Source organism: Triticum urartu, chromosome 1 (genome assembly GCF_003073215.2).
Source record: "Triticum urartu cultivar G1812 chromosome 1, Tu2.1, whole genome shotgun sequence".
Lineage (NCBI taxonomy): Eukaryota > Viridiplantae > Streptophyta > Magnoliopsida > Poales > Poaceae > Triticum > Triticum urartu.
In genome coordinates, this window is record NC_053022.1 from 67037489 (window position 1) to 67059306 (window position 21818).

The 21818-nt window shown below is 44.8% G+C and overlaps 1 protein-coding gene across 1 annotated transcript; it reads right to left on the reverse strand.

The window, feature by feature from the left end:
* Nucleotides 1–9340: 9340 nt before the first annotated feature.
* LOC125547856 (hydrophobic protein LTI6B) lies at nt 9341–10086 on the reverse strand. Its single transcript, XM_048711607.1, has 2 exons — nt 9819–10086; nt 9341–9657 (listed from the first exon to the last, which is right to left on the reverse strand). Exons 1-2 carry the CDS (start codon nt 9900–9902, stop codon nt 9574–9576), a joined length of 168 nt encoding a protein of 55 aa, XP_048567564.1. The 5' UTR covers nt 9903–10086; the 3' UTR covers nt 9341–9573.
* Between the last annotated feature and the right edge of the window lie 11732 nt (nt 10087–21818).

Consider the following 21818-nt stretch of genomic DNA (forward strand, 5'->3'; position numbering starts at 1 on the left):
AGCTCCATTGGATCTAACTGCTCGACGAGTTCCGAGCTGATGTGAAGATTGCTTTTGATGACCCGAGATGTCACCGTCGATGCAACGGCTGAACAGGCGGTCATGAGAAAACCGCCTAGCCGGAGAGTTTGGCCGACAGCCAAGGATCCCTTAGTAACGGCGCCGTCTTTAAAGACGGGAAGAGGCATCCTTCCTGATTGCGACGGCACAGAGGAACTCTCAATGAAAGCACCAATGTCGGTGTCAAAACCGGCGGATCTCGGGTAGGGGGTCCCGAACTGTGCGTCTAGGCCGGATGGTAACAGAAGGCAAGGAACACGATGTTTTACCCAGGTTCGGGCCCTCTTGATGGAGGTAAAGCCCTACGTCCTGCTTGATTAATATTGATGATATGGGTAGTACAAGAGTAGATCTACCACGAGATCGAGGAGGCTAAACCCTAAAAGCTAGCCTATGGTATGATTGTTGTATGATGAAGTTGTCCTACGGACTAAAACCCTCCGGTTTATATAGACACCGGAGAGGGTTAGGGTTACACAAAGTCGGTTACAATGGTAGGAGATCTAAATATCTGCATCGCCAAGCTTGCCTTCCACGCCAAGGAAAGTCCCATCCGGACACGGGACGAAGTCTTCAATCTTGTATCTTCATAGTCCTAGAGTCCGGCTGAAGGTATAGTCCGGCTACCCGGACACCCCCTAATCCAGGACTCCCTCAGCCATGATGGGACAGCGGCTCCGTACTATGTTCGCCGTCCGCTGGTTCATCCTTCTCTATCGCTGGCTCCATGTGGTCGTCTTTTGCTTTGGAGTCGATCGGGGTATTATTCTTTCTTGCGCTGTTATCGCTGTTTTTGCTGAGGCGGGATTTGGAGCGGTGCCTACATCATCGCTTTGGTTGCTTCTCGAGGGGATTATCCTTCGCTGCATCCTTCCGTTCCTCGTCATTGTTTTCTTTGGGTGTATCCACCATGTATATATCGTGTGATGAAGTGGCTGTCCAGCGCCCTGTGGGCGGTGGTTCCTGTTCCTCTCCTGCATCGTCATCCATACCGCCGATGTCTTTAGAGTCGAAATCAAGCATGTCGGTTAAGTCATCGACAATGGCTATTAAGTGGGTGGTGGGTGGGCAACGAATTTCTCCGTCATCCTCTTCCCACTCCAGCCGGTCATAGTTCGGCCAAGGGCCTCCTGACAAGGAGAGAGACCTTGATGAATTTAGCACATCGCCCAAGGGCGAGTGCTGAAAGATATCAGCGGAGGAAAACTCCATAATCGGCGCCCAATCAGATTCGATAGGCACGGACGCAGGCGGTTCGGAGCCCGTGGCCGTGGACGAATCCAAGGATCCGGCAACACAGGTCTCGTAGGAGGTGAAGTCAGTATTCGGCTCTATCGCCGCTGAGTGTGCGGCCTCCGTGGCGGGGTCCATCCACCCGTCCTCGGACGACGTGGTCTGCTCCGGATCAAGGGCCGGAGTTGCCACAGGTGTGATCTCCCGAACACTGTCTAGCGGCAGAGCTAAGTCATGCTCGTCGTGACTGTGCGGCGCACCTGACACGGGCTCGAATCCGTCAAAGATCAAGTCTCCGCGGATGTCTGCAGTATAGTTTAAGTTTCCAAACCTGACCTGACAGCCAGGGGCGTAGCTCTCAATCTGCTCCAGATGGCCAAGCGAGTTGGCCCGCAGTGCGAAGCCGCCGAATACGAAGATCTGTCTGGGGAGAAAAACCTCACCCTGGATCACATCGTTGCCGATGATCGAAGGAGCCACCAAGCCTTATGGTGACGACACAGTGGAACTCTCAATGAAAGCACCAATGTCGGTGTCAAAACCGGCGGATCTCGGGTAGGGGGTCCCGAACTGTGCGTCTAAGGCGGATGGTAACAGGAGGCGGGGGACACAATGTTTACCCAGGTTTGGGCCCTCTCGATGGAGGTAATACCCTACTTCCTTCTTGATTGATCTTGAAGATATGAGTATTACAAGAGTTGATCTACCACGAGATCGTAGAGGCTAAACCCTAGAAGCTAGCCTATGATTATGATTGTTGTTGTCCTATGGACTAAACCCTCTGGTTTATATAGACATCGGAGGGGGCTAGGGTTACATAGAGTCGGTTACAAGGGAGGAGATCTACATATCCGAATTTGCAAGCTTGCCTTCCACGCAAAGGAGAGTCCCACCCGGACACGGGACGAAGTCTTCAATCTTGTATCTTCATAGTCCAACAGTCTGGCCAAAGTATATAGTCCGGCTGTACGAGGACCCCCTAATCCAGGACTCCCTCAGCTCCTGCCAGTTTCCCATAACTGTTACAAAACATGACCATCTCATACAACAATTTATATAATCACGTCTCGACCATATCACATCACAACATGCCCTGCAAAAACAAGTAAGACGTCCTCTACTTTGTTGTTGCAAGTTTTACGTGGCTGCTACGGGCTTCTAGCAAGAACCGTTCTTACCTACGCATCAAAACCACAACAATTTTTCGTCAAGTGTGTTGTTTTAACCTTCAACAAGGACCGGGCGTAGTCAAACTCGATTCAACTAAAGCTGGAGAAATAGGCACCCACTAGCCACCTGTGTGCGAAGCACGTCGGTACGACCAGTCTCATGAACGCGGTCATGTAATGTCGGTCTGGGCCACTTCATCCAAAAATACCGCTGAATCATAGTATGAGATGCTGGTAAGTAGTATGACTATTATCGCCCACAACTCTTTGTGTTCTACTCGTGCATATAACATCTACGTATAGACCTGGCTCGGATACCACTATTGGGAATGCAGTATTTCAAAAAAAATTACCTACGATCATACAAGATCTATCTAGGAGATGCATAGCAACAAGAGGGGAGAGTGTGTCTACGTACCCTCGTATACCGAAAGCGGGAGCGTTTAGTAACGCGATTGATGTAGTCGAACGTCTTCACGATCCAAACGATCAAGTATCGAACGTACAACACCTCCGTGATCTGCACATGTTCATCTCGGTGACGTCCCTCGTACTCTTGATCTAGTTGAGGCCGAGGGAGAGTTTCGGCAGCACGACGGCGTGGTGACGGTGATGATGAAGTTACCGACGCAGGGCTTCGCCTAAGCACTACGACAATATGACCGAGGTGTAAAACTGTGGAGGGGGCACCGCACACGGCTAAAGATCAACTTGTGTGTCTATGGGGTGCCCCCTCCCCCGTATATAAAGGAGGGGAGGAGGAGGTCGGTCGGCCCTAGGGGGCGCGCCCAAGGGGGGGAGTCCTACTCCAAGTAGGAATCGGCTCCCCCCTTTCCTAGTCCTAGTAGGAGAAGAAGGAACGAGAGGGAGAGGGAGAGGGAAAGAGGGGCCGCGCCCCCTTCCCTAGTCCTATTCGGACTCCCCTTGGGGGTGCCACCTCCTGGTTGTTTCCCTCTCTCTCCCCTAAGGCCCACTAAGGCCCATTACTTCCCCGGGGGGGTTCCGGTAACGCCTCCGGCACTCCGGTTTTATCCGAAACTATCTGGAACACTTTAAGTGTCCGAATAACATGGTCCAATATATCAATCTTTATGTCTCGACCATTTTGAGACCCCTTGTCATGTCTGTGATCTCATCCGTGACTCCGAACAACCTTCGTTACATCAAATCACATAACTCATAATACAAATCGTCATCGAACGTTAAGCATGCGGACCCTACGGGTTCGAGAACCATGTAGACATGACCGAGACACATCTCCGGTCAATAACCAATAGCGGAACCTAGATGCTCATATTGGTTCCTACATATTCTACGAATATCTTCATCAGTCAAACCACATAACAACATGCGTTGTTCCCTTTGTCATCGGTATGTTACTTGCCCAAGATTCGATCGTCGGTGTCATCATACCTAGTTCAATCTTGTTATCGGCAAGTCTCTTTACTCGTTCTGTAATGCATCATCCCGCAACTAACTCATTAGTCACATTGCTTGCAAGGCTTATAGTGATGTGCATTACCAAGAGTGCCCAGAGATACCTCTTCAAAACACGGAGTGACAAATCCTAATCTCGATCTATGCCAACTCAACAAACACCATCGGAGACACCTGTATAGCATCTTTATAATCACTCAGTTACGTTGTGACGTTTGATAGCACACTAAGTGTTCCTCCGGTATTCGGGAGTTGCATAATCTCATAGTCATAGGAACATGTATAAGTCATGAAGAAAGCAATAGCAATAAACTAAACGATCAAAGTGCTAAGCTAACAGATGGGTCTTGTCCATCACATCATTCTCTAATGATGTGATCCCGTTCATCAGATGACAACACATGTCCATGGCTAGGAAACTTAACCATTTTTGATTAACGAGCTAGTCAAGTAGAGGCATACTAGGGACACTATGTTTGTCTATGTATTCACACATGTACTAAGTTTCCGGTTAATACAATTCTAGCATGAATAATAAACATTTATCATGGTATAAGGAAATATAAATAAAAACTTTATTATTGCCTCTAGGGCATATTTCCTTCAGTTCCTTCGAACACCTCCCATTTGAAGCCACCAGACAACTTGTGCGCTACTATGTACATGACTCATAACCTCCTACCCATCTTAGATCAGAAATTCTAAATGAGTTCAGTAGCATGCGCATGTGAGTCAAAGGTCAGTTAGAGCCTCCAACACCTTCTGGTATGATCGTCCAAGCTATATGAAAGTTTCCTCCTTTAGTTATTTTTGGAGTTTCTAACATGGTCATTCAAAACCTTCGAACTATGCAAAAAGGTGTGTTACTGTCAAATTTTTGTGTCTATCCTATATATACGCCCACCTTACCCCCACTAGTTCACTTTCAATGCCAGGTCGCTGATCATGAATGAAGGGCCCGATCTAGTCAGCTTTCAATGTCCATCGGCATACAAGCATGCTTAACACAAAGATCGGTCAGAAGATTAGTTGTCCAAGATACATGTTGATTACAAAAGTTTTGGTTTTCTTACAAGAAAAAGACCATGGCATCTTGCAGCCAAGACCCAAAAGTTGTGGTTTTCTTACAAGCAAAAGATCCTAGCATCTTGCAGCCAAGACCAAAAAGTTTTGGTTTTGTTACAACCAAGGACAAAATTTTGACAAGTCGTGCAGATTTTCACTAAAAATTTCGGCAGCATAACACGTCTATTCATTTAAAAATTCATTCATGCACTTCAAGTCAGTCAATACACTGGATGAAATCATCTCCCCAACAAAAGTCAAGCACCATAAACAAAATAATCTCCACTACTCACTGCCAACCCTTCCTTGTATTGCCAATCTTTTGTTTGAATGAATGGTGACAGGTATCAACACACCAAGATGGACCTTCCTTGTGTTGAATACAAAAGGAGCTAAGAGGTAGCACCCGGCAAAACGACAACCTATCAGGCACTTCACACACCAAATATCCATCCACACAGCAGCAACCCCATTACGAGCAAGCGGCACTACAAGCTACATCCATCGGTCTTCTCGTCCTCCTTGGCAATATCAGACTTCCAAGTGACCTGGGCAAAGAGAGCAAGACAACGAGAGCGAGAGGAAACAAGATTAGCTAGTGGCCTCAACCCATAAAGGACAAGGGCAACATTTTACAGCAGCAAAAAGAACAAATAATATGCACTACATACATTTTATAGTAGGAAAAATGGCAGCAGCCTAAAATCCTACATATGCACTACATTGGTTGATAGCCACACCACCAAAAAGTCATCAGGTGCTCGGACCCAAGAATTTTGTGCAATTATGTCAGCACCTGGACCATAAATCTGTAACAGTTCCTGAACAACATCACACCTGTGCTATTTTCTAGCTAAAACAACAAAGAAGCGCTATACCTCGGGAAAACCGAGATAGCAACATGCCTTCAATGATGCATCACTCTTACTTGATCTACAACTCTTAGAGCTTGCATCACCCTTAGATGATACACCACCCTCGGATGATCCAACACCCTTACATCTACGAACAACGTTAGATGGCCATTTTTTAATATGTTTAATAAACTGATCATGTATTATGCCCTTGTGAGTCTGTCACTAGTGACATGTATGCTATTAGTTAGGAATCAAGCACATCATCATCGGCTGAAGGGGTGTGATAACGTTGAAGGAGTGTGATAACGGCACAACGATGGTTGGTAGATTGTATGGTAATAGGTAACCCGACCTAACATGGATGATAGTTAGCTCCAGAATAGAGCTATCACTTTAGCAACTCATGCTCGTGTTTTTTGATGTTGAAAAAGATATGTAGCTAAAAGATCACAAATTTGTTGTTCTCGTACGTAATACCAACCCGTACGTGATTTTTTAGCGAGGAATATTAGAGAGCTTTATTTCACAAAATATTAGAAATTTGTTGTTCGCGAGGAGGCCGCTGATCAGGAATGAAGGGTTCGAGTCTAGTCAGCTTTCATTGACCGTCAGCATACAAGCATGCTTACCACAAAGATGGGTCAAAAGATTAGTTGTTGTAGATACATGTTGATTACGAAGGAACTAAAAGAAGAAGCTAGCTAAAATAATTATGAAATTGAAAATTAGTATTCATAATTTTTTTAAGTTCATTTGGTTAATAAGTAGTGATTACATATTTTCCAAAAAATGTTCATGCATTTAAAGTTCTTTGGGCTTTTTAAATAACATCCATGTAATTTAATAAGGTTTTCACTTATTTTTAAATGTTTATGTAATTTTGAAAAATGGTCATGAGTTCAATATATATTCATGTAATTTCATAGTTTTTCACGTCTTCTAAAAACTGCTCATATAATTTTAAAGTATGTACACTTCTTTTAAAAAAAACATTCAAATATTTAATGTGTACACATATTTTAAGTTTGTGTATGCTAATGTAACTTTAAAAGGTGTTCACACATGTATTATTTAAAAATCATCTACATTTTAAATAATATGCTCGGGCAATTTTAAAAGGTGTTCATGTATTTAAAGTTTGTGTATCTTTAAAAGTTTCCACGTGTTTAATAATTATCTAAAAACACTGGAATGATTCATGTATTTTTTAAATGTTCATGAGTTTTTTTTTGCAACAGTTCGTGTGTTTGCAAAGAAAACCTTAAACAGTAAACAAAATTTAAAAAGAAATATAATAAAAGGTAAGAATAAAAATATATAAATAAACAACCATGCAAGAAAAACAAATAAAATATAAGAAAAAAATACAGAAACCAGGAAAAATATGTTTAAATTTTTTTTAAGGAAGCGTGTGCTCCCATCATCCATGCTCCCTCGTCTCTACTTTTACATACTCAATAAAAAAACACAAAAACCAGCCGCCGGCTATTCGACCTTGTCCATGGGAGGACTTTTTTAGGAGCTCCTATTCCCCGACCTGTGCGGGCGACAGCGAGCAAACGCCATCGTCCCTGCTCCACTGTTTTTGTGCGCTACTGTTTTTGAAATCCCAATTTTTTTCAAAGAGGCAAACGCCATCGTCCCAGATGGCGGTCGGGGCTCCACTGTTTTTTTTCTGTTTTTTTTTGCCTCTTTGAAAAAAATTGGGATTTCAAAAAAAGTTATGAATTTCACAAAATGTGCACAAATTAAAACAATGTTCACAAATTTAAAACGAATGCTCTATAATTCAAAAAATGTTCATTATTTTGAAAACAAACAATTTTCTGAATTTTTAAATATTTATGAACATTTTTTATTTGACTAGTAAATGCGCACGTGCAACGAACGTTAATATTTAAGCAATATATTAATTGGACGCGAATATTAGGTATACTATTATTTGTGTATTAATCCCGTGATTAGTGCAATATTTGGTATGATATTAATTGCATGTTAAACACGTGTAACGCTCTTCATTGAAGCAGCCTAGATCGTTGGATTAACTTAGTTCGATGGCTGAGGTCAGTTGGATCTGCCTTTTTGGGTCTTTTTATATTGGTATAGATGAACAAATTTTGAGTTCGATTAACATTCTGAAATTTGGTGACAAAAATTGAATTCAAGAGCTTTTTTTTAATTGGACGGGCATTTTTTTGAATTAAATGAACATTTTTTTAAAAGATGAACATTTTCAAAAATTGTTAGTGAATTTGAAAAAAATGATCTCCACAATATGTATGAATTCAAAAAAAAAAATCGTGATTGCAAAATAAGTTAGGAATTTCAAAAAAATGAGAATTTGAAAAAAAATATAAAAGAAAGAAAAAAAGAAGAAACATAGGAAAAGAATCAGGGAAGGATCTATAACCTTGCCAAAGCCGGTGGAGAAAAACCAAAAGTAGGCTGGCTTATACAAACCAAAAAGTACAGGCTTGATCGCTATTCCCTGACATACGCGGGGAATAGGATCCGCCATAGTTGACGGACAAGGAATGGTTTTTCCCTATCGACAGTAGCGCAATGCTTTGCAATCGAGTTGCTCTTCTGGCATTTCAAAAAATACAAATAAAGGAGTTGCTCTTCTAGCCCAAAAGGTGTTGATTTCTCGCTTAATTAACCCAATGGTCATGATACCAGAACGTCAATCTCGAAGCTACGTGATTGCGGTTCTTCAGTTCGCATCATACGAGCGTGTAGTGTAGAGTATGCACATAGGTTGCAGCCGGTGTTTCTAAAAAGAAACCAAAACGTCTCTGTTTCCAAGAAAAATAGAGATACTTCCGCTGTAAAGAAATATAGGAGCGTTTAGATACGCGTGCTCGATCATTTTCGACGCTTGGTGTCCCCATTTCCTGACGTGTTAAATTCACGTAGATGACGAGGCCCAGGCATTTGCGTCCACTTGACAGGCGGCCCGCCAATGGAACGCATGGAATGCCACAGCTGAGACAGCGAGGCTAGGACACATCTGACAGGCATGATGACACAGCTTTTGTTCCTCATGCAACACGCGCGAGTGCGCAACTGTCCCGAGAGGGACAGGTACCAAATTTGCATAACAGCACTCGCTACATCCCAGTAGAACCTGATGCTTCTTTATTTATATTATTATTACTGAAGAAATCAAATGAGAAACCCGACTACATACAGTATATATCACGGCCGATTCCAGACTTGAACAGGGAGGCAATGATGATCTAAGGCTGGTCACAATGGGGAGAAACTTAGGAGTAATATCACACACTCCAATACAACTTTACTTATGTGGCACATATTTAATGAAGAGAGAGGTGCTTGTGGTAACTAGCTAAGTTACCGGAACATCACACACTCCAAGAAAGAATGAGTCTATAACCTAATAAATATATCGTTGCATGACACTACATAGATGTTCCTACCCATTATAGAGGTAGTAACATAATCTAGGAAAGTGTGTAAGTTACTAGTTTATGTTCTTGCCCATTGTGACCAGCTAACTTTAACAAGAAGTATTCCCACTCGGGGAGCATATATAAACTCCCATATATCATATACATAAAGAAGATGATGCTCTTCACACGGTCCACGGAAACCACGGAGGAATTCGCATCATCAACGCACACAGAAAAGAATTAAAAGAACCCACACAGGCAAGGAGGGACTAGACCAACAGATCAAATCATCCTGAAAATATTGTGTCGCCGAACACTTGGGACGGCTTGCTAGCTAGTTTACTTGGTGATGGCGTAGATGGCGTAGATGATCCCCGGGATGTACCCGAGGAAGGTGAGCAGGAGGCAGATCCAGAACTCGTGCTGCAAGACAGAAGCCAAGAAACGATTATCAGTAATCAGAATTCCATCCATATACTATGTCACTGTCTATCTATCTACGCATCTATCAACCTGTGGATCGAGCCAGAAAAGGGAAGACGAACGAGGGGAGAAAGAGGAAAGAATCTGGCGCCGACGCTTACCCCGCAGCCGAACTTGAGGAAGACGCCGAGGGGCGGGAGGATGATGGCGAGGATGATGTCGATGCAGTTGGCCGTGCCCGCCATGGTCGTCGATCTTTCGTCCGGCGGACGGAGAGCTTCACTCGATCGGTGGATGGAGAGAAAACACTAGAGCTGAGCAGAGCGGGATGGGATGGGAAGGGGTGGTGAAACACGTATCCGCCGGGCTCTCGTTATATAGACGGGGAAAGGGGAAGTCAAGGGTGGACGGCGGCGAGGGTGAGGTGCGATGGCGGCCAAGGCAGGGAGGGAGGAAGTATCGGGGCGACGCGTGTGGGCCTGTCGACGGGCACGCGGGCCGGGGACCGCGTTGGCGACGCGTTGTTATAATAAAAGGGATAAAACTCGTTCGAGCTTGCCTTGCTGATGGGCTCACCTCATCCGCCGTCCAACCACCCTGCCAAATTTGCCAGTGTCCTGTATCAATTTGACTGTTTTAATTGCTTAGCTGTTAAGCATTTGTTAGTGGTATGAATTGCACCATAGAGTCAGAATCGACTCACTGCGCGTATATGCCTTCTTTGAAATTTCCTGGCATTTTGTAGGACTGCAAACATCGGGGCGAGGGCAACGGCGACGACTGCGTTGTACGTAGTGGCGTGCTCCTTGGATTCGAGGATACTGGCTGCACATCTAGCGTCATCGTCTGTTGTTTCGGTGCACTGTGGTCGTGTGTGGCTTTTCTATAGCTTTTGTCGACCATTGTGTGAGTAATGAGAATTGGCCTAATGTGATGCTTGTTGTATCATGAGCGGTTTATATAGTCTGGAGGACACCCTTCTAGATGTGTGAAAGTAAGAGATAGATTACAAATTTTATACTACTACATGTACAAGATACGTTGGATGCTTCTGAAGGGGCAAATACAAAGATATATCAATACACTAAAACTTTGCGCCACAAATCCTTGGGACAGCGTCGCGGACAACAGGAGTGTCACGGACAATTCGACTGGAGAGAAACCGATGGGCTGACCGCTAACATTCCCCCACAATTGTTTGTGTGTGTAACGCCTTCGATGCGGCTATATCTCCCACGTGTCGAAGCACGACTTAGAGGCATAACCGTATTGAAAACAATGTCGCAAGTGAGGTAATCTTCGCAAACAACCCATGTAATACATAAGGGAAAAGATACATAGTTGGCTTACAATCGCCACTTCGCACAATTACATGAATAAAGCATTACATCAACCAGATACAATCAAGGTCCGACTACGAAACCAAAATAAAAGAAGAACCCCAAATGCGACAAGGTCCCCGATCGACCCCAACTGGGCTCCACTACTGATCAACTAGAACGAAACAACATAAAGGACAAGATCTTCATCGAGCTCCTCCTGAGCTTGGTTGCGTCATCTGCACGGACTCATCGGCACCTGCAAGCTGGTTTTGGAAGTATCTGTGAGCCACGGGGACTCAGCAATCTCACACCCTCGCGATCAAGACTATTTAATCTTATGGGTAAGGAAAAAAAGTATGAGGTGGAGCTGCAGCAAGCGACTAGCATATATGGTGGCTAACATACGCAAATGAGAGCGAGAAGAGAAGGCAAAGCACGGTCGATAAAAGTATGATCAAGAAGTGATCCTAAAACAACCTACGTCAAGCAAACTCCAACACCGTGTTCACTTCCCGGACACCGCCGGAAAGAGACCATCACGGTTACACACGCGGTTGATGTATTTTAATTAAGGTCAACTTTAGGTTTTCTACAACCGGACATGAACAAATTCCCATCTGCCCATAACCGCGGGCACGACTTTCAAAAGTTCAAATCCCTGCAGGGGAGTCCCAACTTAGCCCATGACAAGCTCTCACGGTCAATGAAGGAATAGACCTCCTCCCGAGACGTTCCGATCAGACTCGGTACCTCGGTTCTTCAAGACATTTCGACAATGGTAAAACAAAACCAGCAACACCGCCCGAATGTGCCGACAAATCCCGATAGGAGCTGCACATATCTCGTTCTCAGGGCACACTCAGATGAGCGCTCCATACAACTAAAACCAAACCTCGAGTTTCCCCGAGGGGGCGCTGCACAGGACTCTAGTTTGGACCAACACTCAGAGAAGCACTAGCCTGGGGGGGTAAAATAATGATGACCCTCAGGAGCGCGACTCTCAAGGGAAAAAAGGCTAGGTTGCAAATGGTAAAACCAATGTTGGGCATTGCTGGAAGAGTTTTATTCAAGGCGAACTGTCAAGGGGTTCCCATTATTACCCAACCGCGTAAGGAACGCAAAATCCGGGAACATAACACCGATATGACGGAAACTAGGACGGCAAGAGTGGAACAAAACACCAGGCATAAGGCCGAGCCTTCCATCCTTTACCAAGTATATAGATGCATTAATTAAATAAGATATATTGTGATATCCCAACAAGTAAACATGTCCCAACAAGGAACAACATCTCCATGTTCCAACAAGGAACAAACTTCAATCTTCACCTGCAACTAACAACGCTATAAGAGGGGCTGAGCAAAGCGGTAACATAGCCAAACAACAGTTTGCTAGGACAAGGTGGGTTAGAGGCTTGGTTCAACAATATAGGAGGCATGATAAGCAAGTGGTAGGTATCGCAGCATAGGCATAGCAAAAGAGCGAGCATTTTAGCAAGCAAAGATAGAAGTGATTTCGAGGGTATGGTCATCTTGCCTGAAATCCCGCAAGGAAGAAGAACGAGTCCATGAAGAAGACAAACGGGCGTAGACGAACGAATCCTCACAACACGATGTTATCGGAACCAATCCGAAGAAGCAACACCGGAAAGAAGCAAACAACATAGTAAACAACCAACACATAGACATGGCATGATGCACAAACAATTATGATGATGTCCGGTTTAATAAAGCATGGCATGGCAAAATGCACAAGCAACCCTACAAATTAAGTGGAGCGCAATATGCAACGAGTTGCATATTGACGAAACACCATGATAAGTTATTTAGTTCGATCTCGTTATGTACCCAACAATATTAAATGTTCTTAACATGGCAAGGGGTGAAACACAACAAAACTACCTATCTATGCAAGTTTAAATGAGGCCAGAACAACAAGCAACAAGTCCAGAAACTCCTCATGTGCATATTTTAGGTTTGGTGCTGTTCTGCCCTAAACCCAATTTTATAGTTGTTAAACATACAAGATGAGTGCACCATGTTAAACAAGGCAATTTTCTACCCCATTTACATATAAAGTTTGTTAAAAACGGAGCTACGATTATTTAGTTAGGAATTAAATTATTTTAACATGGCAATAGGCAAATATAAGCAAACATCAATTTAAAAATTTTAAACATAGATAAAAGTGGCATATTATGAAACTAGATGAAAAACTAAGCATTTTACATATTTAAACCATTTTAAACCGATGCACGGTTCAAGAGTTATTAATGCATGGACATGGAGGGGTAAACTGTAAATATGCAGTTCTCTAGATAATAGGAAAATTCGTCCTGGCAGGAAAAAAACAACATGCGCCGAATCTGGTTGGCCCATCAGAGGAAAGGACAGGAGCTGCTCACATCAGGCCAAGCACAGTCAATGGAGGAGTGGGCTGGCTTGAGCTGGGGTCAACGGGCGAAGAGGAGGCGCTGGGCCGCGCGAGCGAAGCAAATGGAGGGGGTCGAGGCTCGTCAACACGGGCAGGACTCGTCGATTGACGCGCTCGCTACTAATCCACAGGAAGCAGAGCCGCGGTGGCACGGCTGCTCGCCGGAGACGAAGGAAGGGAGGCGGAGACGGCGGATCTGGACGGAGGGGGGGCGGATGCAGGTGAAGAAGCTCCAGGCGGAGAAGGATCCATAGGGCGGCGGCGTCCTTGGACGGGCGGTGGCCATGCTTCGGTCCCTGACAGAGAGAAACAGGAGAGGGGAGTGGGTGGTCAGGAGAGACAATCAGAGGGAGGAGGAGAGGAAACAGGGCGGCGGCTACTCATCTCCGACAAGGTCGGAGCTCCAGCGAGGCCTAGTAGCCGGAGCAGCGATGTGAGGCGGCGGGGTCGATCTGGATCTGGAGGAGCTCGGGCACGGGCATGAGGGCAGCAGCGGAGCAGTGGCTTGCGGGGGCTCCTCTCCTCTCAATGGATCTTGGGAACGAGGGCACGGGGAGTAGCGGGGAGGTTCCTGGGTTCAACTTCCGCAAGGGGGAGTCGCAGATTGGAGCTCGGGACGGTCGGCGCGCGATGAGCTCCTGCAGGACACGGGCACGAGAAAAGGGTCAGGGAGGAAGAGAGGGGAAGAGAAGAAGAGCAGGGGCGCACAGAGTCCAAATAAAAAAACGGTGACGTTTTGTAGATGTTTGGGGATGTTACGGACACAACGGTGGCGACAGTCCGAGTCAGGTCCGGGACAGCTTTTCGGACGCGTGTGCGAGGAGAGCCGCGGGCTGACGAGAGGGGTTAGGTAGGGCATGAGGGTGTGTAGTGAAATGTGAAGACCGTCTAGGGAGGAAAAGAGAGGGAAAGTCCGGCAACAGTTTTCGGAGACCGAAAATGTCCGACGTTAGACCGGCTATACTGCCGCTATAGTTATCCGTTGGGGCAACAGACGATCTCCGAATGCGATGAAACTTGACAGGCGGTCTATCTACACTATAATAAGACCACACATCAACTTTCATCCCATTCTGAGAACATCTTCCGGCCACTTATAAAATACTATTTCGGACCTGCCGCGGGCGCGTGCAAGTGTGGTTGGGCTCAGAACAGACAACGGACGGAACTGGGGGGACCCAGACGGATGCAAGTTTTGAAAACATGATGATGCAATGCACATGATGACATGACAAGATGCAACACGCAAGCAAATGACATGGCAACAACAGCGAATAACAGGAAGACACCTGGCACATCGGTCTCGGGGCGTTACAACACTCCACCACTACGAGAGGATCTCGTCCCGAGATCTAGAATGGCACCGGAGGGACAAACGGAAAAGAAAGAGAAGAGGTAAAACTAAGTTGCTTCTTTGACAAACGAGTGAAACCAAAGAACCTTGCGAGGTTGAACAGATTCGAGAAAAGAATACAACGAAGGTGAACCAAGTCGAAAACACTCCATTAGAAAAGAGGGACAAAGAACATTGCGAAAAAAACCTTAAGGTTGAAGGGTAAGATATATATTGAAACCACTCCGGTTAAAACAAGATAGAGAAGGATTAAGAATGATATAATTTGGACAGCATTCCGACCGTAAATGGAAGGAATTGAACATGAATTTGACAAGATGAGGGGATACTTGATGAAAACAACAATACACTGCCTCCGGAACTATTGAAAGAATGGCACAAAGGGTAAGAACGATTTCAGGCGGCACTCCGGTTGAGAAGGGAGGCAAAACTTGACAGGATGGGAAGAACTCGAAAAGCGGGCACGACACCCCGGTTAAAAGGATAAGGACAAAAAGAACACGATCCTGACAAAGCAAGAAGATGGGTTGAAGAGAGCAACATCACAATGCCTCCAGAACGAAGGGAAACAAGATCTTGAGAGAGCACGGTTACAACAAATGTTAGAACAGAGTTGTTGGAAAAGCAACAACGAAAAGAATAAGCTTGATATGGTCTTATGGAATACATCTCTAATCATGAGGTGACCACCTGCCACTCACGGGAAAAGAATTGGATTGATATGAACGAGGAGACGAGAAACTTATTTCACCGGGAGGATAAATGAAGAACTTGGGTCCTTTATAAGCACCATAATTAGCAAAATCCTTAGGGAAAGCTTTAGGTGAAATATAACCCAAGATAAATCCAATGAAGAGGTTAATTGGTTGAAAAGATGTCTTGAGCGAAGAGAAAATGATGGATTTAGATATGTCACTCTTGAAAACCTGTGAATCATGAAACACGAAGGGAAATTATCAACAATGACATAATACCACCTCAAAAGATAAGGTAAAAAGAATTGCACTCCGGATTGCAAGATGAAGATACATGAGCTCCTCTGAAAAGAATCTTAAAGAACACTGCGAGAAGGAAATTAAATCCTTGATGAACCATCATGTATAGCCTCCATGAAGAAACTCTGGTAAGAAAAGAATAGCAAGAAAGAGAAATTGAAAACACAAGGTAAATCCTTGCAATGATTTAGATGGACCTCCGTGATAATTAGAGCTTGGAACTCTGGGAAAGAAGGATGAGCACTTGAACCCAAGAATTTAATCATCGTGAACAAACTCCGGAAGAAAATATTAACATAAGGATGAAACAAGAGTAAGAATTATGTTATGCGTATCCTTCACCAATTTAAATTGATGATAAGCAACGGACTTGGCATACCACTTATTCTCGTAGAAAGATTAAGATAGATATGGCGCAAACTTGAGAAAGTATTCAACGATCCACCGGTAGAATTTGGAAAGCACGAATGCATAGATATGATACACGAAGGAAGAAAACTCTTGAACGAACCACCGTAAGAATTAAAATGAACAAAGAAAAGATAAGGAAGACACCGGGAAGAATTAGCAAATGAATGAAGATGCTTGAGAGAATTTAGACCCATGAGAACGAAGAGATCATGAGCCGATTAGAGATCTCTTGAACGATTCAGCGGTAGGATGGGAGAATGATAACTGAAAGCTGAGAATTAACAAATCTTCTGAAATGATGGGCTCCGGGGAAACAAACTAGAAAGACTCCTGAATTACTCCGGCTGGGTGAAAAGAATTCTCACAATTGAAAGCAATTATGAGAGGAAGGCAACAAACTAGAATCACGAATCTTCACGAGAACGGATATGATTGAAGAGAAAATTATTCCTTGGTCCTTAAATGTTGAGAATGACAACGAGAAACACCACCAAGAATTATTTAGACACTCCGGAAGAATCAAAACGAAGAGGTTGAGCCAACGATGAAAATAATTTGGAAGATCTTGGAGAAGACATTTGACTGATGATAAATCATTCTTATGTCAAACTTCGAAAAGAATTTAGGATAGCTCCGGGAAAAATAAGAAGAGTCAGGTAAGATCCTGGGAAAAGACCTGTGGGTTAGGGCCCACTCAAAAGATACACCGTAGAACAATTTGAAGGAGAGATTGCACCGGTTGAATAAAAAGTCTAGAATGAGAGAACGTCCTCGAAGATATGTTTGAACGAATCTTGAATGAAAAGACAAGCCTTCAGAGATATCTTCAGCACTCCAGAACAATTGAATAGCGAGAAGTGAATGATTAAGAATTGCACCGGCATGAGAAAGCATTGAAACGAGGAAAGGATATGATCAACAAAGTTAGAATTGAATCCACCGGAGAAGAAACAAATTAAGGATGATGACCTTGAGGCTCCGTTAAAATCTTCATGAGAATCACCGGATAAGAATATTGACGGAAAAAGGATGGAGAGACTTCACAAAAAGGATACTTGATAAAGAAATCTGAGTCCTCGAAGAAAAGGGGTTGGGTGGGCGGGAAAAAAAACAAAGGCAACTTTGAGACAGATGAAACAAACACCGTTGAGAAGAACTGATACTTGATCTTGCGGATGTTGAAATGTTCGGATCCACTTGAAGAGAAAACACGCCGGTTGAAAAGGATTGACAACACAATCTCGATGACCGAGAAGGATTAGTACTCACATCGGAGTATGAGAACACCATTTAGGGGAAGGTATGGAATCAACATTTGACATTGAAGCAACTCGAATACCACAACTCAAAACAAAACAAAGGATTGGCTTGCAGAATAAGCCGGAACAAACATATGATAGAGATTTCGTCCGAAGTTTTCGTGGTGGGGCCTACACGGGCTTGATCGTACAGCACCATCATGTACAAGGCAGTGCACATGACATACGAAGCGTCCCCGAGTCGGCATAGCCAAGGACTCTTTAAGACACAACGAGACCACTGTAAAACCGACCGTGAATAGGCGGACCACTAGACGTCGAACCCCAATTTCATATCATACATCTGTCGAAAAGAAATCCTAAGAGCTACTTGAATTCCCACTTATGAAACTCCCGAACCTTTCCGGTTATGCAATCAGGTGTTGGGGATACAGGGAAGCATAATATCTCACCCAAACTAGCAAATCCTACATCCAGCTGTATCCATCCTTCAACACATAATCAAGAAACCTTCGGAAATCGTCTACCTCAACCTTCGACAAGCATCCGTTATACAAGTTATGGCGATACTCCCGAACTCCCGCCCCAGTACTGGGTGGCGTCGAGGTTATCTCACCAACGAACTACATAAAAGAGATTTTCGATGTCGGCATACTAAACTCAGGTATTCCAGAACTGCAACGATAAAATTGTGACGACAACACCTCGGAGCTCAACTCCCCAGGACACTGCCACAAAACCCCTGACAGGAGGCACCAAGACAATGTTCTCGTCACAAAACCATCGGAATGATTCCAAGATACCCGCCTGATCCTAAAAAAAAATTAGTGAAATTTGAGAAGAGAAGAGTCAAAACTCTACGTCAGGATGCCTTACCAGAGCGATGAAGAGACTGGGAAGTAAAAAGAATTCCTAAACTCTCCGATATATAATTCCTAAATGACTCAAAAACTTTTTTCTAGACACAACTCGGCCGCTAAAAACGATCAAGCAATGGGGCTCCTAAGGTCGGGGAAGGCTCTGATACCAACTTGTAACGCCCTCAATGCGGCTATATCTCCCACATGTCGAAGCACGACTTAGAGGCATAACCGCATTGAAAGCAATGTCGCAAGTGAGGTAATCTTCACAAACAACCCATGTAATACATAAGGGAAAAGATACATAGTTGGCTTACAATCGCCACTTCACACAATTACATAAATAAAGCATTACATCAACCAGATACAATCAAGGTCCGACTACGGAACCAAAATAAAAGAAGAACCCCAAATGCGACAAGGTCCCTGATCGACCCCAACTGGGCTCCACTACTGATCAACTAGAACGAAACAACATAAAGGACAAGATCTTCATCAAGCTCCTCCTGAGCTTGGTTGCGTCATCTGCATGGACTCATCGGCACCTGCAAGCTGGTTTTGGAAGTATCTGTGAGCCACGGGGACTCAGCAATCTCACATCCTCGCGATCAAGACTATTTAAGCTTATGGGTAAGGAAAAAAGGTATGAGGTGGAGCTGCAGCAAGCGACTAGCATATATGGTGGCTAACATACGCAAATGAGAGCGAGAAGAGAAGGCAAAGCACGGTCGATAAAAGAATGATCAAGAAGTGATCCTAAAACAACCTACGTCATGTTGGAAATATGCCCTAGAGGCAATAATAAATTAGTTATTATTATATTTCCTTGTTCATGATAATCGTTTATTATCCATGCTAGAATTGTATTGATAGGAAACTCAGATACATGTGTGGATACATATACAACACCATGTCCCTAGTAAGCCTCTAGTTGACTAGCTCGTTGATCAATAGATGGTTACGGTTTCCTGACCATGGACATTGGATGTCGTTGATAACGGGATCACATCATTAGGAGAATGATGTGATGGACAAGACCCAATCCTAAGCCTAGCACAAGATCATGTAGTTCGTATGCTAAAGCTTTTCTAATGTCAAGTATCATTTCCTTAGACCATGAGATTGTGCAACTCCCGGATACCGTAGGAATACTTTGGGTGTGCCAAACGTCACAACGTAACTGGGTGGCTATAAAGGTACACTACAGGTATCTCCGAAAGTGTCTGTTGGGTTGGCACGAATCGAGACTGGGATTTGTCACTCCGTGTAAACGGAGAGGTATCTCTGGGCCCACTCGGTAGGACATCATCATAATGTGCACAATGTGATCAAGGAGTTGATCACGGGTTTATGTGTTACGGAACGAGTCAAAGAGACTTGCCGGTAACGAGATTGAACAAGGTATCGGGATACCGACGATCGAATCTCGGGCAAGTATCGTACCGCTAGACAAAGGGAATTGTATACGGGATTGATTAAGTCCTTGACATCGTGGTTCATCCGATGAGATCATCATGGAACATGTGGGAGCCAACATGGGTATCCAGATCCCGCTGTTGGTTATTGGCCGGAGAGTCGTCTCGGTCATATCTACGTGTCTCCCGAACCCGTAGGGTCTAGACACTTAAGGTTCGGTGACGCTAGGGTTATAGAGATATTAGTATGCGGTAACCCGAAAGTTGTTCGGAGTCCCGGATGAGATCCCGGACGTCACGAGGAGTTCCGGAATGGTCCGGAGGTAAAGATTTATATATGGGAAGTCTTGTTTTGGTCGCCGGAAAAGTTTCGCGCATTATCGGTATTGTACCGGGAGTGCCGAAAGGGGTCCGGGGGTCCACCAAGGGGGTCCACCTGCCCCGGGGGGCCACATGGGCTGTAGGGGTGTGCGCCTTGGCCTATATGGGCCAAGGGCACCAGCCCCAAGAGGCCCATGCGCCAAGAGATAAGGGAAAGGAAGAGTCCTAAAGGGGGAAGGCACCTCCTAGGTGCCTTGGGGAGGATGGACTCCTCCCTGGCCGCACCCTTCCTTGGAGGAAGGGCCATGGCTGCGCCCCCCCCCCCCTCTCCCTTGGCCCTATATATAGTGGGGGGAAGGGAGGGCAGCCGTACCTAAGCCCTGGCGCCTCCCTCTCCCTCCCATGACACATCTCCCTCCTCCCGCAGCGCTTGGCGAAGCCCTGTTGGAATCCCGCTACTTCCACCATCACGCCGTCGTGCTGCTGGATCTCCATCAACCTCTCCTCCCCCCTTGCTGGATCAAGAAGGAGACGTCTCTGCTCCGTACGTGTGTTGAACGCGGAGGTGCCGTCCGTTCGGCGCTAGGATCATCGGTGATTTGGATCACGACGAGTACGACTCCATCAACCCCGATCTCTTGAACGCTTCCGCGCGCGATCTACAAGGGTATGTAGATCCACTCCTCCCTCATTGCTAGATGACTCCATAGATTGATCTTGGTGACACGTAGGAAAATTTTGAATTATTGCTACGTTCCCCAACAGTGGCATCATGAGCTAGGTCTATGCGTAGTTTCTATGCACGAGTAGAACACAAAGTAGTTGTGGGCGTTGATTTTGTTCAATATGCTTACCGTTACTAGTCCAATCTTGATTCGGCGGCATTGTGGGATGAAGCAGCCCGGACCGACCTTACATGTACTCTTACGTGAGACTGGTTCCACCGACTGACATGCACTAGTTGCATAAGGTGGCTAGCGGGTGTCTGTCTCTCCCACTTTAGTCGGATCAGATTCGATGAAAAGGGTCCTTATGAAGGGTAAATAGCAATTGGCATATCACGTTGTGGTTTTTGCGTAGGTAAGAAACGTTCTTGCTAGAAACCCATAGCAGCCATGTAAACATGCAAACAACAATTAGAGGACGTCTAACTTGTTTTTGCAGGGTATGCTATGTGATGTGATATGGCCAAGAAGAATGTGATGAATGATATGTGATGTATGAGATTGATCATGTTCTTGTAATAGGAATCACGACTTGCATGTCGATGAGTATGACAACCGGCAGGAGCCATAGGAGTTGTCTTTATTTATTATATGACCTGCGTGTCATTAAACAACGCCATGTAATTACTTTACTTTATTGCTAACCGTTAGTTGTAGTAGTAGAAGTAATAGTTGGCAAGACAACTTCATGAAGACACAATGATGGAGATCATGATGATGGAGATCATGGTGTCATGCCGGTGACGATGATGATCATGGAGCCCCGAAGATGGAGATCAAAAGGAGCAAAGTGACGATGGCCATATCATGTCACTATTTGATTGCATGTGATGTTTATCATGTTTTTGCATCTTATTTGCTTAGAACGACGGTAGTAAATAAGATGATCCCTCATTAAAATTTCAAGAAAGTGTTCCCCCTAACTGTGCACCGTTGCGAAAGTTCGTCGTTTCGAAGCACCATATGATGATCGGGTGTGATAGATTCTTACGTTCGAATACAACGGGTGTTGACGAGCCTAGCATGTACAAACATGGCCTCGGAACACATGCAAAACACTTAGGTT

Bases quoted from the DNA above. Each gene is read 5' to 3' on its own strand.
- LOC125547856 (XM_048711607.1), bottom strand. From the start codon at position 9,902: ATGGCGGGCACGGCCAACTGCATCGACATCATCCTCGCCATCATCCTC. The intron at 9,658-9,818 runs GTAAGCGTCGGC...TCTGTCTTGCAG, and splicing joins TCCTCAAGTTCGGCTGCGGG to CACGAGTTCTGGATCTGCCT.